General features: G+C 40.6%; 1 protein-coding gene across 1 annotated transcript in view; it reads right to left on the reverse strand.

Moving 5' to 3' along the window:
* The window catches only part of kcnab1b (potassium voltage-gated channel subfamily A regulatory beta subunit 1b), a 46,616-nt gene extending 31,835 nt beyond the window's left edge, over positions 1-14,781 (reverse strand). The window contains exons 1-2 of the mRNA XM_058417867.1: positions 13,590-14,781; positions 983-1,026 (exon numbers count right to left, since the gene is read on the reverse strand). Coding sequence (XP_058273850.1) covers positions 983-1,026; positions 13,590-13,804 — 259 coding nt within the window. The 5' untranslated portion in view covers positions 13,805-14,781. The remainder of the gene's footprint in view (positions 1-982; positions 1,027-13,589) is intronic.
* Positions 14,782-25,178: the final 10,397 nt, after the last annotated feature.

Raw genomic sequence — 25,178 nt, forward strand, 5'->3', positions numbered from 1 at the left:
TTCCGTGTGCCCCAGCCTGAAAAAAATGCTTTATATATTGCATCAGAAGTGTCCAGAGACTCGGTGTAACATCCCAGCCTAGCATCAATAACCGCTGCACGCATCTTCAAAACGAACAGATCACTAACACTTTTCATTAACACTTTTACATGTCTAATGGTTTACAATTGCTTGTCAGCACATTTTCAGATTGAAAACAGTACTCAGAGGCTGATTAATCCCTAACAACCTGCTACTGTAGTATGGCATTTTCAAAACAGGAAGCAATAAAAGGAACCAAAAACATTGAGTAGATGCTGTGAAAGTGTTTGCATCAGGTTCTTTGTAACAGGTCATTTAGATGTCTGAAAACAAAGAGAATCGTATGCTTTTTCCACCCTTAATCTCGTTCTTCACAAAAGGACCGTTCGAGTAAAGCTTTTGTTCCTAATGCAGGATTTTTCTTTTACTGGGTTTTCTAAATGGAGTTAAATGTGACCGAGGAAACTGTTTCCCATCAACACGTTCTCAGCCCTGCTGTGTCTTAGCTGTGTGAGCTAATTACTGCAAAGCATTTTGTTACTGTCATGGGTTATAAATTAAACATTAATATGAGAAAGCTTAACAGGAGGATTAGCTAAGCAGATGCCAGTTAAGGCAATGAATTATGTAATGCTCCAGACACAATGGATGCTGATGATTGAAATCTGACTTGTTGAAACAGGAGACGGAACTTTTCATTCATTCATGAAACTGTTGCTTTTCGCACTCGAAACAGAGCTCTAGCGCAACTAATAGGATTATTTTAATTGTTGTTTTGTTTTCAGACTGGCTCATCACTTATTCATAAAGCCATTGATTAGTCAGGACAGAGAGAGAGAGAGAGAGAGTGGTGAGAGACACAAAAAGAGAGAGAGAAGCTCTCTGTTGTGAAGCGGAAAATGAAGAGCTCAAGCTCACAGCCAGAGACTTATGATGGTGTTATAATTGGCTAAAGACTCACCAAGTCCCAAACATGATACTCGCAATCCGGATTTCCCAAGATTCCTGTAAAAAAAGAAAGAAAGAAAGAAGGAGAGCGATTAAGGTGAAGTGGTTGAATTCACATTTATCCGGTTTGAGGTGTAACAGCAAAATTGCAGTTAATTGCAGTTAACGCAGTTAATATTAGTGATACAGGACAATGCCATGGTTTATTCAATCCATGAAATTCTTTTTTTCTGGTGTGGCTGTGGTGCTAATTCATAAAACCTAGCTTTAATACTGAAACTTGTACATGTAAGAGTTGATAAAGCTAAAAAGCTCTTCAAAAAATTTCTATACTTGTTCACAATGGTTTCCTCCGTGCTGTCTGGTTTTCTTTGCACTGTTCCAAAATGCTGGTAGGTGGATTGCCAATATTAACAAGGTGTGTGTGTGTGTGTGTATGTGTGTGTGTGTATATGTGTGTGAGACCCTCTTTGATGGACTAGTGTCCAGAGTGAATTCTCCTGCCATGTGCTCAGTGCTCCTGAGATGATCTACTACAGATAATGAATTAAGATAAAAATAAGTGGTTTCTAAATATAAATGAACGAAAATAAATAAAAAAATAAACCTCCCACTTACAATGTGAGTTTTTGTTTCATTTTATACATTTATCACATTGACTTAAATACACTTATAATATAGACCATTATTTTGAATATGCTGTTATTTAATATCTGATCTGTTAGAAAAAAGGATGAAAGGATATCTCATTTTTATTCATATTAATAATGTTCCTTTATTCACACAGCCATTGAATGCAAAAAAATCTGCGGCAGCACGGGTATGGTCAAGTGGCAGGTGTGTGTGGGACGAGCAGTCGAGGGGAAGGAGCATGGTAATCTATTAATGGGTGCATCTGTGTGTGGTTAATCAGCAAGTGTATCTTTAGATGTGTTTGTGTTTCAGTCAGTGTCTGGTGAACAACGCTGAGAGAAAGAGAGAGAGAGAGAGAGCAGCCCATGAACCTGACCATGAACAGACAGTGAGACCAGTGGGAGGGACCCTGGACATGGGAGTGACGTGAGACGTGAGCAACGCAGGGCAGTGAGAGGAGCTCGGGACGGCAAGGATGTGCAGGGCAATGAAGGGACACTGTGAAAACCCAGTGACCTGAGTGGACCTGTTCTGTGTTTGACCAATAAATAAAAATGAGCAGTGTGACGCAGGTAGGATGGGCAGGACAGTAAGGGGACCCAGGGCACTAGCCTGTAGGAAGGTTCAGCACTAATGTGGATGCTCCTCACATCCCGCTGCTGTGGAGGACTAGAATTGCTGTGTGTTTTATGGTCCTGATGTAAATTTAAGTTAACACCCTATCACTCTGCAGAGCCCTTAACACAGATCTGGATTGATGGTCAATGACAATCACATTCATTACTACTGCTTTTACGCACCAGTGTGGTGTAAGACATGCTGCCCTGCTTTAATCTTAGTGAGAAATAAAAAAGAGATTTCTCAGTCTTCCTGTCTTTCTTTCTTGCTTTCTTTTTTTCGCACAGCGTTTAAATGCATCCTGCAGTGACTATTCATCAGCTGAGATAATGCCATTAAATTGTTTTATGCCTTCACCCATTGCACTTAAAGCATCGTGCTACCCTGCAGTAGAAATCACATTACGGAAAGCTATAATACTTTTATTCATCAGAGACATGCTGTTCTGCTGGCAGTGAAGGTTTACATCTAATACACTTAAAATCCTCAGCACTTATCACTTAGCCTAATCTTCCTCTGTGAAAAATGCTGCACACTGATAACAGTGACTTGCAAAAACTGGTCCCTATGTCAAGGTATATGTAAAGTATATACTGTATAATTCCAAGTTTTAGTTCCTGTTTGGCTGCCTGGCATGCTGTAATTAATGTAAATGAGCTAGAATAATTTATTGCACGTATTTAATAAAAAAAGACTTGTTTTTAAGCACTATTGCTAATCAGTTTTGAAGATTGAATATAGATGTGTGATTGAAGATTGCTGAGCATAACTCAGCCTGTTTCTATGATTTATGTCAACCCTGATTTGATTTATACTGAGCCTCTGGCCTGTTGTCAATTTACATGCTTCATAGAATCTTACTGTCATTTAAGACAAGAACTCTAGGCTTGCAGGGAGACTTCACATTGTGGCCTCCTAGCTCCAGGGTCATGGGGAGAACTTTTTATGTGTAAAAGTCTATTTTAAAATAAATATTCTAACGAAAAAGGTTTTTGGTTTAAGTGATTGAATTCACACCAATCTGGCATAACATTATGACCACCTAATATTGTGTTGGTCCCCTTTTGCTGCCAAAACAGCCCTGACCATCAAGTCTGTGGTATTTGGCACCAAGATCTTAGCAGCAGATCCTTTAAGTCCTGTAAGTTGCAAGGTGGGGCCTCCATGTATTGGACTTGTTTGTCCAGCACATCCCACAGATGCTCGATTGGATTGAGATCTGGGGAATTTGGAGGCCAAGTCCCGTTCTGATGCTCACATGCCCATTGTTGCTGCTTTCAGTGGTTCACAGGGGTCAGCATGGGCACCCTGACTGGTCTGCGGCTATGCAGCCCCATATGCAACAAACTGCAATGCACTGTGTATTCTGACACATCTCTATCAGAACCAGCATTAACTATTTTAGCAACTTGAGCAACAGTAGCTCGTCTGTTGGATCGGATCACACGGACCAGCCTTCACTCCCCACGTGCATCACTGAGCCTTGGCCGCCCATGACCCTGTTGCCGGTTCACCACTGTTCCTTCCTTGGACCACTTTTGATAGATACTGACCACTGCAGACTGGGAACACCCCACAAGAGCTGCAGTTTTGGAGATGCTCTGATCCAGTGGTCTAGCCATTACAATTTGGCCCTTATCAAACTCGTTCAAATCCTTACGCTTGCCCATTTTTCCTGTTTCTAACACATCAACTTTGAGGACAAAATGTTCACTTGCTGCCTAATATATCCCACCCACTAACAGGGGCCATGATGAGGAGATAATCAGAATTATTCAAGTTAACTGTCATAATGTTATGGCTGATGGCGGTGTATATCTGTTTCAAATGTATCATTGGTGCATTTACACTATCATGTTTATGCTGATAATTAACCCTGTCTGCATAAATATTCTGGTACTCAAGATTCATGAAGTGAAGTGTAAAAGTACGTCTGGTGATATCAAATTATTCAACAAGCTAAAAAGGTGATAATATCCGAGCTTTATACCTTTGAACAGGTCACTGCTCAAGCATACAGCTTCAAGCAAAAGTGCTTCTTTTACTAAACTGAGCTCTAGAGGATCCAAGACTGTGCCTCTGATTTAGATTTACGAATCAAACCGTCTGCAAGTTTGATGAATGAGAGCCATAATCTTCAGTTTAATATTCAGAATTTCCATAATTTGAACATGGACCTTAACCATTTTTGGCACTTTTATTTATTTTATTCTTTCCCCCCTAATCTATTTCTTTTAGCCATTGTTTTTTATTTATTTATTTTTTTGTGATATGTTCATCCAAATTCACACCACCCATGTTGTGGCTGAGCTGCCACCTGCTAAAGGCAGCAGGCTGCGTGACGCACGCTGCATGTTCACACGTCTCTGTCAATTAACATTATGAAACTAGCCGTTGAAAACTTGTCATGTAACCCAGCTGGAGAGAATGGAAGCTTTTGTGTCTTTTTTTTTCTCCCTGTATGTTTTTCACAACTGATTTTAGATATACAGTGGCTCATGAGGGTTTTTTTTTTTCTCACAGGCAGTGCTCATCTTCTGGCTGACTGCTATGCTCTCACACGTAGTTTTTTGTAGACTGAAACACCTAGGTGTAAACAGTGGTTTTGTAAACTTGTAAACTATTCATGCTGCTTGCTAAGGGAGTTTTAAACTCAATATGTAATGTATAGATTTTTCTCCCTAAGGCATCCAGAAAAGGTTTTTATTATTATCTGTGGGAAAGATATTAAACAGATGATGGTATATTGTGTCATCGTTACCTTAGGGAACAGAAATGGGCCCTCACACTGATGAAACATCACAACGATGCTTCTGTCTGGTTTTGCAATGCCTTCAGCGCAATCTCTTTCCTCGCCTGACATTTTTGTTGATTATGCAGTAGTTTTTCACTCTCTGCTCAAAAATATCACATCACAGAAGACCACTCATGCGAGGTGTGAACAAGGCCACAGATACAGGTTATACCAGTAGCACAATTGACACTGGCTGTACAGATATGCAAGAAAGAGAGAGAAACTAAATCCACATATAAATGCTTAAGCACTAACACATTGCATAAAGCAAGTTGCTTCATTGCAAGCAACCATCTGTGAATAATTATAAATATACTCAAAGACAAGGATCTCTTCTCTGTTACCAACTGCATCCCTATACTTCTATACAGTGTATCTGTATATATCACTGATATAGCACATTGCTATAATGGACATACAGGAATATACAAATTCAGAATAAGTTTAAAATGTAATCATTTTTTTTTAGACTTATCCCTAATGAGCATGCCAGAGGCATTGGTGGCAAGGAAAACCTCCTTAAGATGATATGAGAAAGAAAACAGACTCAAAAGGGAACCCATCCTCATCTGGGTGAAGTGATCTTGTGCCAGTTTTGTGATTATAAATAATTGATATGAGCGTCAGCGTGATTTCTGAAATAATTATCATTTTAACTTAAATTCCTTCCTGCTGAAGCCATCAAATGTTTAATGATAGAGACCCGAGCATAAACCTGACTGCATTTTTATGCTGCTGTAGACGTGAACCTCCACCAGGTGAACTGAAATGTGTCGTTGTTGGGGAGAGAGGGAGTAGGGGGATTGGTTTTGGCAAACCATCTTCTGGCTGCATTTCCTCCACTATGACTAGTCAATATACAGGAGTTTACACAGCATACTAAATCCGCACTCATAAAATGAACTCATTTACATGCAGGGGAGAGACTGTTTACGATCTCATTTACATTCGTTTCTGAAAGTATTTTCTCGTAGCTCAGCAGTCTCTCGCTCAGTCCCTGTTCTGGAAAAAAATCTGCACACTGCTGTCCGTAGTTGCTAAAGGTTGAAAGAAATATACTGACCCAAACGCTGGACTTCTGGAGTTAATCAATACCTAGAATTTATTTTCGGTTGAAATAAAGCAGCTTTCAAAGAAATCGAATACGCTAGAAGATTTTCCTTTTCTGTATAATTCGAAGGAAAGTGTGACCTTTAGACCAAAAAAAATATGAAAGCATAGTGTGAAGTGTTATTCCACTTATACCACATTGATTTGCCATAAATCTGAGTGTTTCATTTATTATTGAATGACACAGCATTCATTTTTTAGAGATTCATTCAAACTCCCTTAGTTAGTTCGTCTCTTTCTCTGTCCATCAAAGCATGCAGCGTGTTATTTATCCAAGAAACTAGAAACTGTAAACTCCTCTGCAAAGTTACAAAGTGCTGACAACCGAGACTCTTTCCATGTTATTAACTTTAACACATCAATAACTGTACATTTCTTTTTAACCAAAGAATTAAAAAATCTGTTTAGTATTATGGGTCCCTGTGTATCTTCTTCTTCTTCTTTCAGCTTTTCCCTTCAGGGGTCACCACAGCAAATCATCTCTCTCCACCTTTCCCTATCTTCTGCATCCTCAACACTTGCACCCACTAGCTTCATATCCTCATTTACCTCCTCTTTGGCCTTCCCCTTTGCCTCCTTCCCGGCAGCTTCATGTCCAACATTCTCCTACCAATATACTCACTCTCCCTCCTCTAGACATGTCCAAACCATCTTATTCTGGCCTCTCTAACTTTGTCCCCCAAACGTCCAGCTCTGATGTACTCATTCCTAATCCTGTCCAACCTTGTCACTCCCAAAGAGAACCTCAACATCTTCAGCTCTGCTACCTCCAGCTCTGACTCCTGTCTCTTCCTCAGTGACACTGTCTCTAAACCGTACAGCTTGGCCGGTCTCACCACTGTCCTGTACACCTTCCCCTTGATAGGGGGGTCCCTGTGTATGAGCTGTTATTATAGAAACAATAACATATTAGAACGGCTCATGATGCAGGCAGAACTACACTAGATGGGCACTTAAAACCTTTATTTGTATGTTTTTTAAGTACTGTGAATGTCTGACACATGAGTATCTCTTTCTTACTTTCTCTTTTTCTTTTTGATAATTCCATTCAATTCCACTCCCTGTAGAGAGATAAAAAAAAATGGATTTATTTTGAGCCATAACTGTATGTTTGTGATTACACACATCTCACGGAGCAGTAGAGCAACATGACAGCAGACTGAGATGTTAATGACATCGCAGTAAATAATAAAGAGCACTCTTGAACCTTTAAAAAAAACAGAGAGTTTATGAGATTTGCTAAGTGGTCTGAAACAGGATATTCTCACACAGCTGTAGTGAAGGATGCATGTGATGAAAGGAGTGTTTTGATGGCGTTCGTGCTAAAGTGGGTGTGTGGAACGAGGTGTGAAGTTTTCTTTGTCATACGCACAACATCCAGATGCTGAAAATATCAGTATTCTGCAGTACTGCAGAAATAAAGTCCTTCTATATGGGTCACACTTTCTCTGCGTGTTTGAGTCTCATTATCAGATGCCCTCTGTTAAAGGGAATTGGTAACGAGTTTAGGAGACTCATGGGAAAGAGAGTAGGCCTACAGTGAAGTCTGTGTCTCAGACCAGATGCTTATCTGAGAGGTGAGCAAGCATGTCATTTGGTTTTATGAGTATGTATAGATGTGTACGAATCTGTAAGGCTGAATTTTGTAAACTTTGCCTTAGCAATCAAGAGTCAGTTCAATTATATAATCATATATATCAGGGTTCCTCAAATCTTCCCCTGGAGGGCCAATGCACTTCAGAGTTTAGCTCCAACCCTGATCAAACTCCTCTACCTGTGATTTTCTAATGATCCTAAAGACCTCGTGGGGATCCCTGATATATATATATATATTAAATTTAAACTAAAATTTGATAATGAAAAAGGGTTAAAATGTTTAAAAAGGTGGCTGGGAAAATTTGACACTGAAAACTATACTTGAGATACAAGATTATTTATTTAGCATTGTTTGTAAGATAATGTAAAGAGGAAAATTTGCAGTCTGAAAGCAAAGTAAAGAAAGAAACAAAATATCAGACTGCTGGAGTCTGGACTTCTAAACCATTCTTGTTGATCTGCGTCCACTCGGCTGAGGCATTCAGTTAACCTGAAAGCTTGGCCTGACTCACACTGAGATGACTAAGATGTCAGATAGATGTCATGGATTTTTTATACGCGTATGTAGCTCTGTTGTTTGTGCTAAAGCAATATTTTCTTTTTACACAAACACACACACACACACACATGGAGCTGCACAGCTACACAATAGAAGAAAATCAATTGGCATACGCTATTGAGAAAAATCAAGTGAAAAGGAAGGAAACAAGAGAAAGAAGCAGGAAAGGAATGAAAAGAAAGCAGGGACCTGGCAAGGTAAAAGAGAAGGCATGAAAGAAAAATGTCAAAATGACAGGAGATTTCAGAATGTAAAGAAAATGCATGCAAACACATCTTCTGTCTTATCTTTCATCATTTGTGTAGCAGGATATAGATGGACTCGATTTAGACAGAAGGCCACAGACAGATTACCCCAAGCTGCACATTAAACTTACTTGTGTCTCGGTGACAGCGACTGCACACAGTACATCACAATTCACTCATGGCTGAAAATGGGATGAAAAATCCTGCTACTTCATCTCTGTGACATCACCACCATTATGTGCATTATGTGTGTTTAAGCATTATAAGGCCAATATTATGATTTTTGGTCATTTGAGCATTATTCTTTTATAGTCATGTATGGACTGCACTGCACTGATTTTGGTGTGTGTGTGTGTGTGTGTGTGTGTGCGCGCGTGTTTGATATTCGGAGCTAAAAACCTGGTGTTTATTTTTTGTTTCACCATTGATTTGCTGGAATTTTAAACATGTTTCTAGTTGGCAGCCCAATTTGTCCTGTTACCAAGATTGATTCATGGAAGAAAATAGGTTTGTTGATTGCTCAGAAATGTGAACGTGTGTGTGTGTGCAAGGACTGGCATCCCATCCAGCATGTGTTCCCACTTTACAAGACTCAAGAGTCCCACTTGTCACACATTTATTTTAAACTTATTATTGCATCCATTACTATATTTACATCAACTTTTGACATTTCAGTGTGATGCCTCGGGAAGTTTAATTAAACCAGGCTCTAAGATCTGTAAATGCCAGGGAAAAAAAAAAAAAAGCTGGATATGTAAAGTTTCATTTTAGGCTATAAAAAGATCAACGTGGGATGCCTGGTGTTTGTAGTAATAAAGACAAAGCTGTCGGCCTACAAATCAGACAAAATTGAAACTTGTCAGAATGATCAGTGTGTTTGTGAACAACTGGATGTCAAATGATTGTGTCGGACCTCGTTTGCTTTTCATCTTTAATACTGTGCTTTGGGAAGGTTGAACAGTTTGTCCCCACACATAGAGACAGATGTACACACACATACACCCACACGCACCTGTTGGTGTGTGATGTATGCTGTATGATATATGCTGTGTGATATATGCAACCTCACAGTGCCAGCTGCACTGTGTTACACAGTCCTACACACACACCTTCATCTACACACATTTGCTGTATGAGAGTGCTCATCTGCACTGCAGTACTGGGCAGTGAGGCGACTCCCAAATCACCCCCACCCTCACAACAAATAGGCCTAGAGGTGTCAAGAGAAACAGAGGCAGTGATTTACACACCGAAGTTGTACTGAAAGGTAAATTAGGCAACATATCAGTGCCTAGCTGTAAACTGTTCCCTCTTCCCTACTTTCTTAGTGCAAAACTGATTTGGTTTCAGAGTTAATATGCAGCCTGTGGAACAAAGAACTGATGGTGTTAAAAGCTTTGGCAATGGAACAACATCTCCAGCAAATCAAGGCTTCTTCATGAGCGCCAGTAAAATAAGACATGAACATGGCAGGTGTTTTGGCAGCTAATCTGTGACAATATCTTTGAGAAGTGTGTAGTCACTCATTTCAATTTTACTAGCAAACTAATAAAACTCTCCACATTTGTTATTAATTTGATAATCTACACGGTTTTACTCACACATGATGGTTTGGCTCTCTCCTGCATCTCCAGTCTGTTGTTTTCAGCACCAGTATTACTGCGTTGGAGGTTCTGTGCATTGAACCGTTTGCTCACCAGCAACTGAACAGTTACAGATACTGCTGCTATCGTGATGAATTTTCGAACATGCGCTGTCTCCGGTTTGCTTTTGACAACCCATTTACATTTTATGACATTTGGCAGAACATAGTCTAAATGGAAGTTTGTCAAATTTAACAACGTTGAAGCCAAGTCAAAGATTACAGTGTGCTGTAGAGGTGTAGAAATCAGCTTTTCATATGAAAATATGAATTGATTTAGAGTTCAGAGTTAGTTTAGAGGCAGTTCTGGAAGTTGGAAACTCAGGGGAACCTATTACCAGTTCTGTGAAGTAGTTTCTGCTGGAAACGACTTCCGTAACTACTTCAGCGTTAGGAAAGATAAATGTCGAAATCAAAGGATTATGCCAAAACTTAGTACTGAGATTGACAAAGACCATTCCTCAAGACCAAATGTACTTTATATTTCTGTATACTTTTATACTTCTACTTTTTATATTTCTGAAATTTACAGGCTCAAGTCTGTGTTTTCTCTATTTAAGCAGATGCCTGTTTTTACATGTGGGCTAAGAATAACACACTAAAAGAAAAGCATTATCTACCCTCTTCCACATACATGAGAGCACAGGAGACTGCAGTTGGCTAGTGTTGCTGTGATGGACTGGGGAGAGAGAGAGTGCAGCATATTTCCCACCCATAGAGCATAGCTAATTTTGCTCCCTTGACTCCGAGTCACGGATGGCTAAGGCACCATCTGGATTCAAACTCGCAAACTCCCTTAGGGCAAGCACTTTTCTGTTGCACCACATGGGAGCCATGATATTGATTTAAAGTATGTGATTTTATGTGAGATCCATCTATTGAACCCACCACCCTATAGGTATGAGGCAAACATGAAAACTACAGTAGTGTTCACCGCCACTATCTCACCCACCCTAACCACCATCCCTGCCCCCTCGTTACTTATAATAAGTACATTTTTGCCTACATTTAGACCAAGATTACTATAGCACAGCTAATACACATAAATGTTTGTAACTGATGCTATAATCATTGATGTGGGTCACATGAAGTACATTTGCACTGAAAAAGAGACTAGAGAATGCTGATGGTCACAAAAATCCAGGAGATCAGAGAATTGAGAAATATGAGCAGAGAAAGGACTGATCCCTGGAGGACACTTTGTTTGACAAACATGCAAGGTGCTTGCCACTAGCCATCAAGTAAAATAATGATCAAGGCAAGAGTAGGGTCAGTAATTCCCACCAGACACACAGAGGAGAGAACTATGTCATGGTTAACAGTGTCAACCACGGGGATAAGGTCAAGGAAAAAGAGAATATTAATACAGAGAGAGAAGGTCATATGTGACACTGAAAAGACTAAAAAAGACTGTTTATCACAATGTGGGTTTAAATGTGCAACAACAAACCACTTATAAAGATACCCACTGAAGCTCTGGTGTTATTATATTAGGTGGCACTAAAGCCGTGTTTCATAACAGTCAGTCTGACACCAATAAGAAAAATCGAAATATAAAAAACATGACTAGAGATATATAACATAATTTAAACCTCTGTAGGTAACAAAACGTAAGCTCTCAGTTATGTGGCATAGTGACGCAGCAAATGCACCATGGCAAAAGTATGTGGACACCTTATCATTACACCCACATGTGAGCAAAGCAAGCTCCATGAAGCCATGGTCCGAATACCATGTATGGAGTGGAAGAACCTTGTGTGTACTCCACAAAGCCCTGACCTCAACTCCAGTGAACATCGTTGGGTTTTGATCTTCGAGTTACTGTCTGTGTCATGCTCTCCCTGTGTCTGCACGGGTTTCCTCCAGATTCCTCAAAAAACATGCACGCTAATTTAAAATGCCCATGTGTGTGAAAGTGTGAATATGTGTGTGCATGGTGTCCTGTGAGGGTCACGGGGGTCTGCTGGAGCCTATCCCAGCGCACATAGGGCGAAAGGCAGGGGTACACCCTGGACAGGTCGCCAGGATGGACTTCCCGTCAGGATATATTACTTCCTACATTTTGTGTTCTAGGTCCATCATGACAAAGCTGTTATTGAAAATTAATGAATTAATTAATATTATAATTAATTGATGAATTAATATTATTCAGTAACTGTCAAGAATGATTAATTAACTGTTACAAACTGATCTTTAACACTGTGTGCTATACCTATATGTATGGTGTTGTGAAGTTTCGAGAACGTTCTCAGTTCTCATCTTAAGTAAACTGACAGGATTATGATGTTGGTTATTTCAGAATGCTGGGTCAATAAAAATTTGCCCAATAAGAGGAGCTCTTAAGAAAAGGCGTACGAAACAAGGACATTTACTGGTATCCATACACTGATATCCTTATTTCAGTACAGAGTAATTACACTTACCAATTAAACTTCTTTCTAAATGAATATTTAAATAAATAGTTGAAATTGATGAAGCACATCGGCCAGCTCCATGTTGTTATGGAAACATAATGTTGCATGCTTACGGTAATGTTGTGCTTCCACTTGACAGATTGCACACCACAATGAATTATTCCAACTTGAAAAACCATTAGTTCACGCCTCCCCCTCACTCTGCCCCCCCCCACTCACTCACTCACTCTCTCTCTCTCTCTCTCTCTCTCGCTCTCTCTCTCCCTTTCACTCACAAACAGTGAGCAGAATGGCTAAAGATGGACGAGTGTTTTCTTACCATTCATTTTCTAGTTCAATTGCTCTTGTTTAATTAGGAGTCTAGATTCTCTCTTATAACTTGCTGAGTATTTAATAAATCTAAACTGACACACTGCTTTTCCATATCATCCACGTGTAAAGTACTATGCCTAAAGCATTTCAGCTACAGGTCCCGCTTTATCACAGATTATTAATAAAGAGCATTTAAATTTATTAATAAAAACAATATGAACTGTCTTTAGCTCTTTAGTGTTATTAAATAACAGAGAGTAATGATGATAGATTTTACTCCATTCTATCATCGGGGGACAGAAATCGGCAAAATTAAGGCATCTGTATTTGGAATGATGGATGAGTGTGATGGCATAGCATTTCCAATATTGTTTAGTCTACACATGACACCAGGTTGCTGTGCCATTTTTCAAATGATTTTCTAGTTTGTTTGTTTTTTTTATTGTAAATATTGCCCAGGGAATAAAATCATTACATTCTGGGACAGAAGAAACAAAATTTTCTGTGACACCAAGTGAGGAAAAAGTAAGAATAAATATGTGCGTATATATTAGTAATGACGTGGAAATCTACAGCAGTAAAAACCTAGCGCAGGTTTCTCATTTCTACTTAATTTCTGTAGAGCTGATATGTACTCCCACTGTAATTAGGTTGAATTTAGCTTGGTGGTGGTTTGTATAATAGACATGTGCCATACCTGTATTTCATGCCAGTGAGTTTGCCTGTGGACTCCTTCAGTGAGATGTGGTGGCGGTGTGTGAAGGATCCCAGGCTGCGAGCGATTAGCGCCACTGTGCGAAACCGAGCCCGGGCTGCACTTGTTGTGTTCGGACTCGCTGTGTTTTGCTTGGTTGGCTCATTGTTCCGTGGTGCCTTTAGCCCATGATCTGTGCATGCAAAGGACACCTGCATGGCTAGAAGAGAACTGGCTAAATTCCCTGAACAGGAGCAGAATGAGGCAGAAGAGGACGGAGTAGCAAAAACTTCACAAGGTCCGAGCTGGAACTTGCTGATGCTGATTCAGAGCCTGCAGGGTTTCGAGAAGACAGTGATGTCCTGTTTCATCTGTGCTGCGTCCTTCTGTGTGTACGACGAAACAGAGATGATGAAATGTCCTGGAGGTTCCCGTGCTCAGAGAATACAGTCCTCTTCATAAAGTGACAGAGTCTGTAGAGTGGCACATGCTGCGTTCAGCATTGCTTGTGTGTGACTTACTGTGATTCTCTCTCTCTCTCTCTCTCTCTCTCTCTCTCTCTCTTGCTCTCTTGCTTTCACTCTCTCCGCTTTAGGAATTCTAAGCAGTTCCAGTCCCTGATAACAAATGATGTCTTTTTCTTCTGATTCTGGTCCACTTTTCTCTGTTCCTCTCTTTCTTCTTCTTTTTCTTCTTCTTCTTCTTCTCTATTTTTACCCTACTATGATTTCTGCTTCAGTGAGTCTCCCCCTCCCCCTTAGAATACCAAGGTAGGGGGGTTTCCCTGACTACCGCAATAAGACCGCCAGTCAGAAAAAACACAGGCGTTTAGCAAAAGGACAGTGTCAAACTATTTCACATAAAGAGAGAGATATCCACACAGAGGCAAGGATAGGACAAGCCAAATTTAAACCATACAGCCGTGTCCTTTCAAAACAGGTTCCTGCTGAAGAAAGTGCTGAGAAGACAGAGGTCAAAAGATTTTTAGTTTAACCTCTTTTTTTCCCTCCCAAAACTAGCGGGGTGCGGCTTGGCCAGTGCAGTGCTGATTTGGAAGAAACATCCGCTTGATGGAGGAACGTGTGAATGAAAAAAGACAGGCAGCGGAGAGGAGTGAAGGAGAGAGAGAGAGAGAGGAGGGAGAGGAGAATGAGCCATGATCGCAGTGCTAAGTGCTGAAGGAGAGAGAAAGGGAATCTGAGAGAGCGAGTGTGATGAAAGCAGAGAAGTGCAGAGAGAAGGGGTGAAGAGAGAGAGAGAGAGGGAGAGAGGGTAATAGAGAGAACGAGATGTGAAAGGAGAGGAGAATGCAAGAGAAAGAGTAAGAGTGGGTGAGAGAGATGCAGGATCACTTAAATAACAGCAATCGCTCACCGATGGCTCATTTTAGCCTTGTAAAGAGAGAGTGAGGGACATCCATCTCAGTGTGTGTGTGTGTGTGTGCGTGCGTGTGTGTTTGCATAATAGAGGGATGTTGCAGAGGATAAACAGTAATTGTGTGTTCATGCAACCTGCACAGAATTTAGCATGTCTAAGGATGAATGTCCAGAACCTAGGGATCATTCAGGGACTTCAGCATGTAACTGCATTTTCCTGTGAAGGAAACTTCACAGAGTCTTTTCATATGCCCCATTTGCATCATACTCACAGATGAAATGTAACCCCAATGTCTTAAATTATTTACAGAAAGCACAAAGAGGGAAACCTAATGCTGAGACAGAGGGTGCATTTCATCACACTGATGAATAGATGAAGCATCTGGGGTCAGTGTCTCTGGAAATTTTTCAGGAAGACCTACTATGTTTTTGCAATATTGACAAGAAGATTATACACATTCTGCTATTGCCAGATGCCATGTATCCCCCAGCCTTGAACTACATCTGCATGTTGTAATGCAGCATTATGCAGCTTAGTAAGCATGACGCTCGCCAAGCAAGACACTTGCCTTTGGCAAAAACAGCGCTCTGAGCATCATGAGTTCTTAGGCTTTTTATCTATGCAGTAAACTACCATTCATTCAGTCACTGGCTCTCAGTTACTGGTTTTTCCTGGTCAAGGTGGATGGAAAATTATCCACATGCAAGCTTACTTTAAACATATGGGTGATTTTAAATAGCCAACCCACCTACAGGCATAATATACCATATGTAGGATTATTCTTATGCAATACTTTAATGCATAGCTTTGGAGTTTAGGGGGAAAGAGGAGTCATACAGGTTTAGGGAGAGCCTGCAAATCTCCTTTAAAAAATACATGTATACATTTAAATTGAAGGTTACTAGGTTAGCTATCAATATCTATCTCATTTTTTATATGCTTGATCTTTGTTTCTTGCTTGAGAATATATTTGTTATATATATACATAATTTATAGATTGTTTTGCCATCTTAAAAATACATACAGACATAAAATGCCTGGTCCATCAAAATAATGTTGTTGAGGCATATTATTAAAATCTTGTGTTTGAGGCATTGGGTGTGCCTGGCTCTACAATACTGATGCTCATTACTTATGCTTTAAAATTGCATTTGTTTAATTCTTAATGTTAAATTAAGAGCACTGTCAGGACAGAAATGCTAAGAAGGATGCAGGTGCAGGTTAGCTCTTTGTTTATTAACAATTACAGACATAATCCAGTATGCTAGACAATCTCAAATTGGTAAACAGGCATAGGTCAGGCAATCAATAAACAGAATATGTGCCTTTGTGTCATGAAGACTGGAGTCAGGTGTGGCATTGTTTTTAGGCAGCAATATGTGATGGGAAATGGAGTTTTGGCTAGAGCTGGCAGAACTGACACAGCATTGTTCCTTGGATCTGTTCCCCTCCCACTCAATGAGGTAGTGTTACGGTGATGAGAGCACAGGATTGCCTTTGCTATGTAAGCTGGCTGGCCCTCAAGCATCTTATCTCCTGGTTGGTTCTCTTGATTTATGGTATTCACCCCCAACGTTTCCACCTCCAGGTCCACCCCCTGGTGGTGAATTGTCTCTGACTACTCACTATGTTCTCAGGCAAGTCACAATAACTGAAGACCTGATTAAGAACATGGCAAATCCGGAGGGGAAACCAAAGAAAGAGATAAGTTCTAAGAAATATCAGCTCCTCCCTCTCGGATTGGAGCTCAAACAAGTGCATTTGGGCATGGCATCTGCTTTGGTGTTTTCAAAGCCCCCTGATGACATGATTGGCTTGGCCAATAGAAACAATAGTTCTCCCTCTACCTTCTCTCCTTCTATCTGCCGCATTGAGCTGTGCACCCTGCAACTGCATGGGCTGGGTGGCTACATTGGTCTTTGGTCCTGCCCCTCTACACAAGGCACAAGCAGCCAGTTGTGAAGCAGACAATCTAGGTGGATGGCTAGGTTGATCGGGGCATTGAGGTTGAGCTGCTGTTGGGATGCAAGATCAAAGATCACCTTGCCTTGCAAGCCTCTCTAAAATGCTCTCTTTAGTGCATTGTTTCAGCCACTCCCTGCCGTGGTGGTCCAGAGAGATGTGCTTCACAGCAGCAGACATGAAACTGAACACCAGCAAAAAAAAAAAGGCAATAAGGAAACTATTCTCACTGAGTGGACAATTTAAGAGTGGTAACACCATGTGTATGACTAATAATTAAGTGTGTTTACATGCATTTGCCACTGGTGCATCAGAGACCTGGACAAACATCCCCACCTACAGTGTGTGCAGGTTTCCTGCAGTGCCAACATGTCCAGGCACTACCCCTAGCTCTAGGACTCTGTGGAAAGAGAGGAAAAATGAATGTTGAAAATGGCCTGTGGGACTGGATTTCAGAGGCATTCCCCCATTCTCCAGAAGCATAGATTGGAAAAGGGTGGGGAATGAATCCAAGAGAGTGAGAAGAAAGAACCTCTGGCCTCTTGACATGTTGTCAAGTGGTCTGGAGGCACTTAACTAACTTAGCTTCCTTTCTGGCTCTTTGATTACAAAATCCACCAGCCCCATCAAATCCATCTTTCTATCATCACACTGCACAGCCAGCAACATCTGATAGGGGTCTTAAAGCTGTTGCACAAATGCCAGTGGGCAGTCAACCTTGCTGGAGTTCTTGCAACTGATTGCAGTACTCCATATGGCTTCCACTGTGATCCCTCCAATTTCAAGCCACTGATGTTAATGGGGCACAGGCTGGATAGCAGCAGTGGCTGTACTACCCTCCTAATGTTCCTCTCCCACCACCTGAACAATGATCTCAAAGTATTCTTGTTCAGTGTGCAGAGCTGGATGGCATTATGATGTATTTGGTGGAGTGAGGGACAAAGGTCCTAAGGTGAGATGCTGTATCTTCCGGGTTTTGGATAGAGGAAGGTAGAACCCTGATGGGCAACAATGGGAATATGGACACAAACGAGGCACGCTTTGGAGAGAGCACGCTATCTTTTTTGTGAGTGCTTTTCAGTTTTTTGATTAGCATAATGAATTACTACTGACAAAAACCCCAAACAAAAGCCACACACAAAACCGTCTTCAGTCTGTTTACAGTCATGAGCACCATCAGCTCTCCTGGAGTTGACTCAGACGTCAACACAAACAGTCTATAAATACATTTCATTATTAACCACACATGTATTTAACCAATCAATCATACACACTCATTCTCTGTGACTCCACCTTCCATCCGCAGCCATCACTTGTTCTTACCCTTGCTGCCACAGAGACATGTAACTATTTTTTTTATATAGGCTCGAGTCGTATGGCCTCAACAGCTGTCAGTATTCACTTCTAATTCAAACCAATTTAGATTTGGTTAAATTTTTATCTTCAATTGGTCACACATGATATCTCAGCAAATCTTCATAAACAGATAAGATGCTTTCTCTATATACTGTGATTCTTTTAGATGAGTTTGCCATTCATATTACGGTCTCTCTGCCAGTATTAAGTGAGTGTAAGTGTGCCATTCGAGTGAGCCATCAGAGACTGTCACACTTTGCACTCCCAGGTGAGACACTATTCCTGGGTGCCCTGAAGTAAAGATCTCCTCAAAATTCCCTCTGTTAATGTAGCTCAGAGACAGAACACAGAGAGCATCACTTTGCTCTCATAAGAACAAGCTCACACAGCAAATGAGTTTAATAAAATGCCACTGTTAGAAGACCTCCTGGGGCATTGCTTGCTAATTTTCAATGTTCTTAAATTAACCAGGAAGGTTTGTTGTTGGTTAAGAACGAACGCTTCTCTCTAAGAATGGCATATAGTATGTGGTAGATTCATCTGTGAACTTGATTATATTTGATGGGCTGTATTTTTTATACTTGTATATAGTGAACACTTCTTTCTTTAGTGTAGACCTCTCTTGCTGTGTCTGTTCTATTTCTCTACTCTGTGGAGTCGCAGCATTGCATCTGTATCCTCCGTCCTCATCATCACGTTTGAGTGTAAGTGTGTGTGAAACAGCCTAACAGCAGATATAATAAGCACTCTAATGAAATTGGGCTCAGGAACTAACAGAAGAATGTGTGTACAGAGAATCGTGTAAGATAATAATGATATATACAGTGTAATTATTATATTTTGAGGAAGCAAGAAATTTCTGCAAATGAGTAAATACGCAACAAGTATGGTGAAGATGAAGGAGCTTTTTAAGGTTCTTGGGGATATTATTAAACAACACTTGAATGGAAAATGAACTACAGAGCCATAGCAAACAGGAAAGATCGTTGACTTTGTTTTTTCAGGCCCCCTATTGGTCTAGGCACTGATTTAACGTCCACCATATATCTGGTCATGTCTGTCTGTCTATCTATCTATCTATCTATCTATCTATCTATCTATCTATCTATCTATCTATCTATCTATCTATCTATCTATCTATTAAAAATTATATAAGTATCCCAGGAGAAACGGGTCACTTAATGACCCCTACATTTCGAAATAGCAATAGCAATTACACAGTTTGCAGTTTCACTTCCTTGGCATTGCATATGGAGGCTACCACAACTGGAATGGATTCTCAATTCTATTTGCTTTTTCATTTTTGATGCCTTGCAGAGAAACCTGTCAGGTTAGGGTTAGGGTTAGGGTTAGGGTATACTATGGGGTGTGTTTGTATTCGGATGTGATGTCAGTCTCAGGTGATGGCCATGAAGGAAAATGTGATGAACAGATGATTGTGTAAGAATGAAGAATAGTCTTTATATATATTTTAATCTCTTGTTCAGGAATCAAAACAATAATAAACAAAACAATAGATCTGGTAAGAAAAAATCTGGTAGTAGTACTTTAACTTAACTTTGTCTACCAATAAATATTTGTTTCAAAAAGTCGACATGGCCTTCACCTGTTTATTCCAGTAAACTTTCCAGTATAATTTGGGATGGAGACGATATCATTCTGAAATAAAGAACAAACTGTTTCATTAACATTTATTACACCATGTGGGAGACGAAGTTGTCAAACTGTGCTATCAAGTAAATCAGAAACATAAGGGGTGTTCAGCACATTTTCCTTCTTGGCCGTTCGACTGTGACTGACATCATTCCATATACAAACACGCCTCATAGTACAGTATACTCCCATCCCTACACAGTTTGACACACTTCTGTGCAAGGCATTGCAAATGCAAATGAAAAGGTTCTGGTGAAGCCAATTTATGTGTTAGCAAATAGAAAACACAATCACAAATACAATTTGCAATTAGTTTGGAAAATAGTTCAGAAAATTGTTCCATAACACATTAGGAATCAGATACAAGAAACGACTTATAATGTAGCTTTACCTATTATCTGTTAACCAGATTAGATTTTTTAAAAGTACTGCATCATTAAACAGCGCAAACCAGTGAAGATGACTATAACTTACGAATGTTTTCTATAGTACAAATTATATTTAAATATTTAACACAGTGTATTCAGAGAACATGGAAAGAGGTATAATGATTCTCACTAGGTGAAATAATTCAAGAAGAAGAAGAACTCAGGCCCATGACTGCTGTGTTTGCAAAATGCTTTAGCATTCTTCATATGAGGAAATCATATGGCTCAGCAAGTTTTTTGTGATATAACGGGCTATAAGGAACAAGTTTTGATGGCATCCAAAATTTTAGATTCCTCATTTGGTTTCCTCATGTATGTATCCTCATATTTGTTACTGTCTGTGACTGATGTAATTACATATCTCTATGTACAGCTGAGTGCAGTCATTTGAACATCCTTTGAACAAAATGAAAAAGGCAAAGAAATTAATTTAGTATATAAAACATTCAGCTGGTGAGGCATGTGGTTAGCATGTTTGCTTACAAATCTGTTGTTGGGGGATTGATTCCTGCCTGGCAGGGCAGGGTGGCCTAAGCACGGGACAATCATGGCATTTAACACTGATTACAGCAGGAGAACTAACACTTTTCAGAACTGCCTGATGACACTGAAATGACAATGCTGACTAAAACCGCTGCCCCCAACAATCTCCTGGGACCAAGGCAAATCAGCTCACCTGAACCTCCAGCCACACTGCCAAAAGTTCTCCAGTGCTACCTGCTATGCTTCTGCCTGCCTCCTAAAGTGTTTTTTCTGCTATTTTGTTAAAGTTTGAGTGGGTTGCTGAGAGACAGGACTGGCCTGAGGAGAACTGGTTCTGCATCCAAGCTCCCTTTCTAGCCAGTGAGGCCCAAGTTCCCCCTCAATGGGGCCACAGAGTTTTCTACCACAAAGACACTTGAAAGGGCAAACCTATGATCTTCTGGTCATAACCCAAACTCAAACTGCAGCCCTCATGCACCTGGCCCATGCTCATCCTCTTGGCAGACACCTGGGAGGCCAAAACACCCTGAAAAAATTGAAGGACCACTTTGAATGGTACTAGATGAATATGGGAAGCAGGGCATTCTGCCAGTGATACTCCCAGTGCCAGTGCATGTCACCCTGCATGACAAGAGTCCCCTAGTCATGGATTTCAACAGACATCTGTTGCAAGTCTCAGGGTCAGTCTGTGTCAACTGTTGCAGGTGAAGCACCTGAGGATGTCTGTCTACCCTGGACCTCATGAAAGGTTACTGGCAAGTGGCCCTTGGCCCTCATGCATGAGCCTTTAGCATGGCTAGTGGCCACAGGCAGTGCCAGGTTCTCCCATTTGGGCTGCCCAGGGCCTTCCAAAGACTGATGGACATCATGCTATGCCCATATAATTTCTATGCTGCTGCCTGCCTGGATGATGTTGTTTGATGCACTCCTCCACCTGGACGGACCATCTTCACCACCTGTGGGAGGTCCTGGGAGCGTTCCAGAAGGTCGGCTGACGGCCAACCCGAAGTAATGCCATCTGTGGCTTACGGGGTCAAGCACCTATAGTATTTTATAGGGGTGGGGCCTTCTACAACCACAGGAGATGAAGATTGACATTGTCTGAACATATCTCCACCCAACTACAAAGAAACAAGAATGTGCCTTCCTGGGGTTGGTGGGGTACTACCAGGGGTACTACTCACTTCGGCACCAGTGTTAAGGAGCGAGTGTTGGCTGGGCTGGGGGGCTTCAGCACAGGAAAATTGCCACAGTGTGCTGAAAGTCATCTACCCTTACAGAGAGAAAGAGAGAGCAGTGTGCACTGCAGTGTTTTCATAGCATTAAAGCTGGCCTAAGGATACGGAAAATGACAACTCTGCCTGGAACCGCTCTCCCCACCAGCCTCCTGGGTCAAAGCCACTTCAGCTCACCTAAACATCCAGCCATGCTGCCAAAAGTTCTCCAGTGCAGACTGCTATGCTGCTGCCTGCCTCCAAAAACGTTTGCTATTTTGTTGAATTCCTTGACTAATCTTTTGCTATAAGTAATAATACTGGACCTAAGTTGTTCACAAGGTGCTGTCTCTGTGTTCTGCCTTTGCAGCCGAGTCGCTACAGTGTTCAATATGATATGAGTACTTTTACAGGTTCTGGTATAAGTTCCCTAATCAACAAATTTTTGGAGTTTTAACATAAATTTGTGAATCTGAAAATTGCAGTTTAAGTTCTTTCATGTTCTTTTCTAGACATGAGCTAGTTTTGCAATGTTATAAATATAAGTATTTATAAGTATTTTCCACCATTTCCTTTAATCAGAAGTTCCCTTGTGCATTCCAGTCTCTAACATTGTGCAGGTTTGTTTATCAAAATATTCATATCCAAATATGTCTGTTGTACTTTTTCTGTCTTTGCTCACATTCATGGCTTCCTGTTTCAGACTATCACTGTGTCTTACAGAGAAAGCAGTGGTGCACAAACTCTTCAAGCTGCTGGAGCTCAGAGGCAGATGTTAATCTAGCTGCCTCCATCTTCATTTTCAGCCTCTTCGTGCTTTTCTCTAAACACTGTACTGCTCTTCGTGTGGGAAGCAGCAACACTGAAATCAAATTACAGAAACAAACCTTCCCTTCTTTATGTTTAAACTGAGTCGTTAAAAAACGGTGATCGCACGTTAGTCTGTGTTTTTATATATTCACTGTGATCTGCGACATTGCCCCAGTTGGTGGTTTGGGGTGCCTCCCTGTACCTGGGATTCATCACAGAATTTTTCATCGCTTTATCATTAAGTTATCAGCTCACAATGGCAATAAACAACTTTCTCATGTTAAAGAGAGATTCGATTTGGGACACACATTAAAAAGGAAGAAATGCCTATTGCTCACATTTGGATCTATGATCTTATCATCACTGGCAAGTTTTAGCAATTTGTTCAATTAAACTGGAAAGTCAGAAAGTTGTAAGTATTTTTTCAGGTTTCAATGCTGGATGCTGTCTCATTGACTGGGTAAGTGCCATAAATCTACTGGTGTGTCTGTGAGCACAGTCAGATCAGTCAGCTTGAGTTATGAGCTGATGCAAAGCCAAAGCAAATGTGAGACATGTGGCTAAATAAATAAATAAGTCAGTGTTCCCTGCAAAGTCACTGCCTCCTTCAATTCACAAGAAAACACCACCAGCCACTGCGTCAAAGCATTCTATCATTTTTACCCACTAATATTTCATTATTGGGGAGAAATATAGATAAGTATTTTTTAGAAAATGGTAATAATCCGATGAGTTTTGACATTTTGAGGACACTGTCTGAAGCATCCTGCACTAGTGTTGCAGCAAGTGGCTCTGGTGAGTGATAAAAGTTTAAAGAGCATCAAAATCAGATGCAGAGATCTGCTGCTACACAAGCAACTCTGTATTGCAGAAGCAGTTCAGGGGAAATCCTAAAAGACAGAGAGGGGGAAAAAATGAAAGGGTGGCATTATTTTTTTAAAAAAAAAGGAAAGCTAAAAGTGAAAAGGACAGGCAGAGTAAAAGAAGAGAACTGTAAACGGATACAGGAAACAAGATGCCAACAGAGAAAGGATAAAGAGAACAAAAGTGTTTCTGGTTTTAAGCAAGTGACAAGTGTTTTTCGCTCTGTCAGTACAACGACACACTAAATAATTTCACACTCTTTGTGATCCTGCAGTACCTGACGCTTCAGTTTCTTTAGTCAAAGTGCTGACGATTAATATTTTCAGCAGAATATGACACGTCATGATCCACGAAATCTTCTATGACTGAGCTTTCTAGCTGTTTTTGTAACTGATTTATATACTTCACTGTTTAGTCTTTTAAAATCTTGCATTTCTGTTAAATTACTTAACAATTCATTTACTTCTGAACAATTTCTGGAGCAAAATAAACCCATACTTACTAAAGAGAGGCATATGAAAAATGACTAATTATGTATGCAATTGTGGTTCTATGAACCCCGGATAACTGCCAGGATTCCTTGTCTTTTGGAACATGTCCCAGCTCAGTGAGAAGCTTCTAGGGAAAGAAGATGTCTGTAAGATGCACCATATTTGGTATGGAAAACATTTTTATCCATAGCTACACTTTGTGGCCAAAGCTTTGTGGATACATGACCATCACAACCATATGTGGATCTTCCTCAAAACAGTTGTCTTGAATGTTTTTCCATGCTGTAGGGCATAACATGCTTCATCATTGCACAAATGAGGTCCATGTAGAAAGTCATGGCTTGCCAAGCAAGGTTGGAGTGGAAGAACTCGAGTGGCCTGCATGGAGCATTGACCTCATCCCTACTGAACTGGAACGCTGACTACTGGATGTGGTCTCTTCACCTGACCTCACTAAAGCTGTTGTGACTGAATGGGTAAATCCCTACACTCCAAAATCTAGTGTAAAGTATTCCCAGAAAAGTGGGGGGTTGTAATAAGAGTAATGGACAGAATAAATCCAGATTTTTTGTTCAGAAGAACATATGGGTGTAACTCTGGTATCCACAAACCACTTATAGATCTGAGTAGTTGAGTGTAACAGGCCTTTTCAAGGACCCAGCAGACATACATATGTTACTAGCTGACTTTAGGCCAAGGTTATGTCTAGCACCCTGTGGCCCAGCGTCTGAAAGGCAATAATATGCCTAAGGCACCCTGAAGAGATGCCATTCGTGATGCAGTGGTGCACTACCATGGCTACCAAATATCCCTTTAATGCAGATGGGGACTCAATGCTGTTTAACAGACCCTGAAGGAAAGCCAGGATCTGGAGAGATTCTTACATTCAGTCAATGATTACAAGATCCTCAGTTGTTTTATATAAGGAAGATTCACAAACTGAATGTAAAAGTA

This window comes from Hemibagrus wyckioides, linkage group LG20 (genome assembly GCF_019097595.1).
Source record: "Hemibagrus wyckioides isolate EC202008001 linkage group LG20, SWU_Hwy_1.0, whole genome shotgun sequence".
Lineage (NCBI taxonomy): Eukaryota > Metazoa > Chordata > Actinopteri > Siluriformes > Bagridae > Hemibagrus > Hemibagrus wyckioides.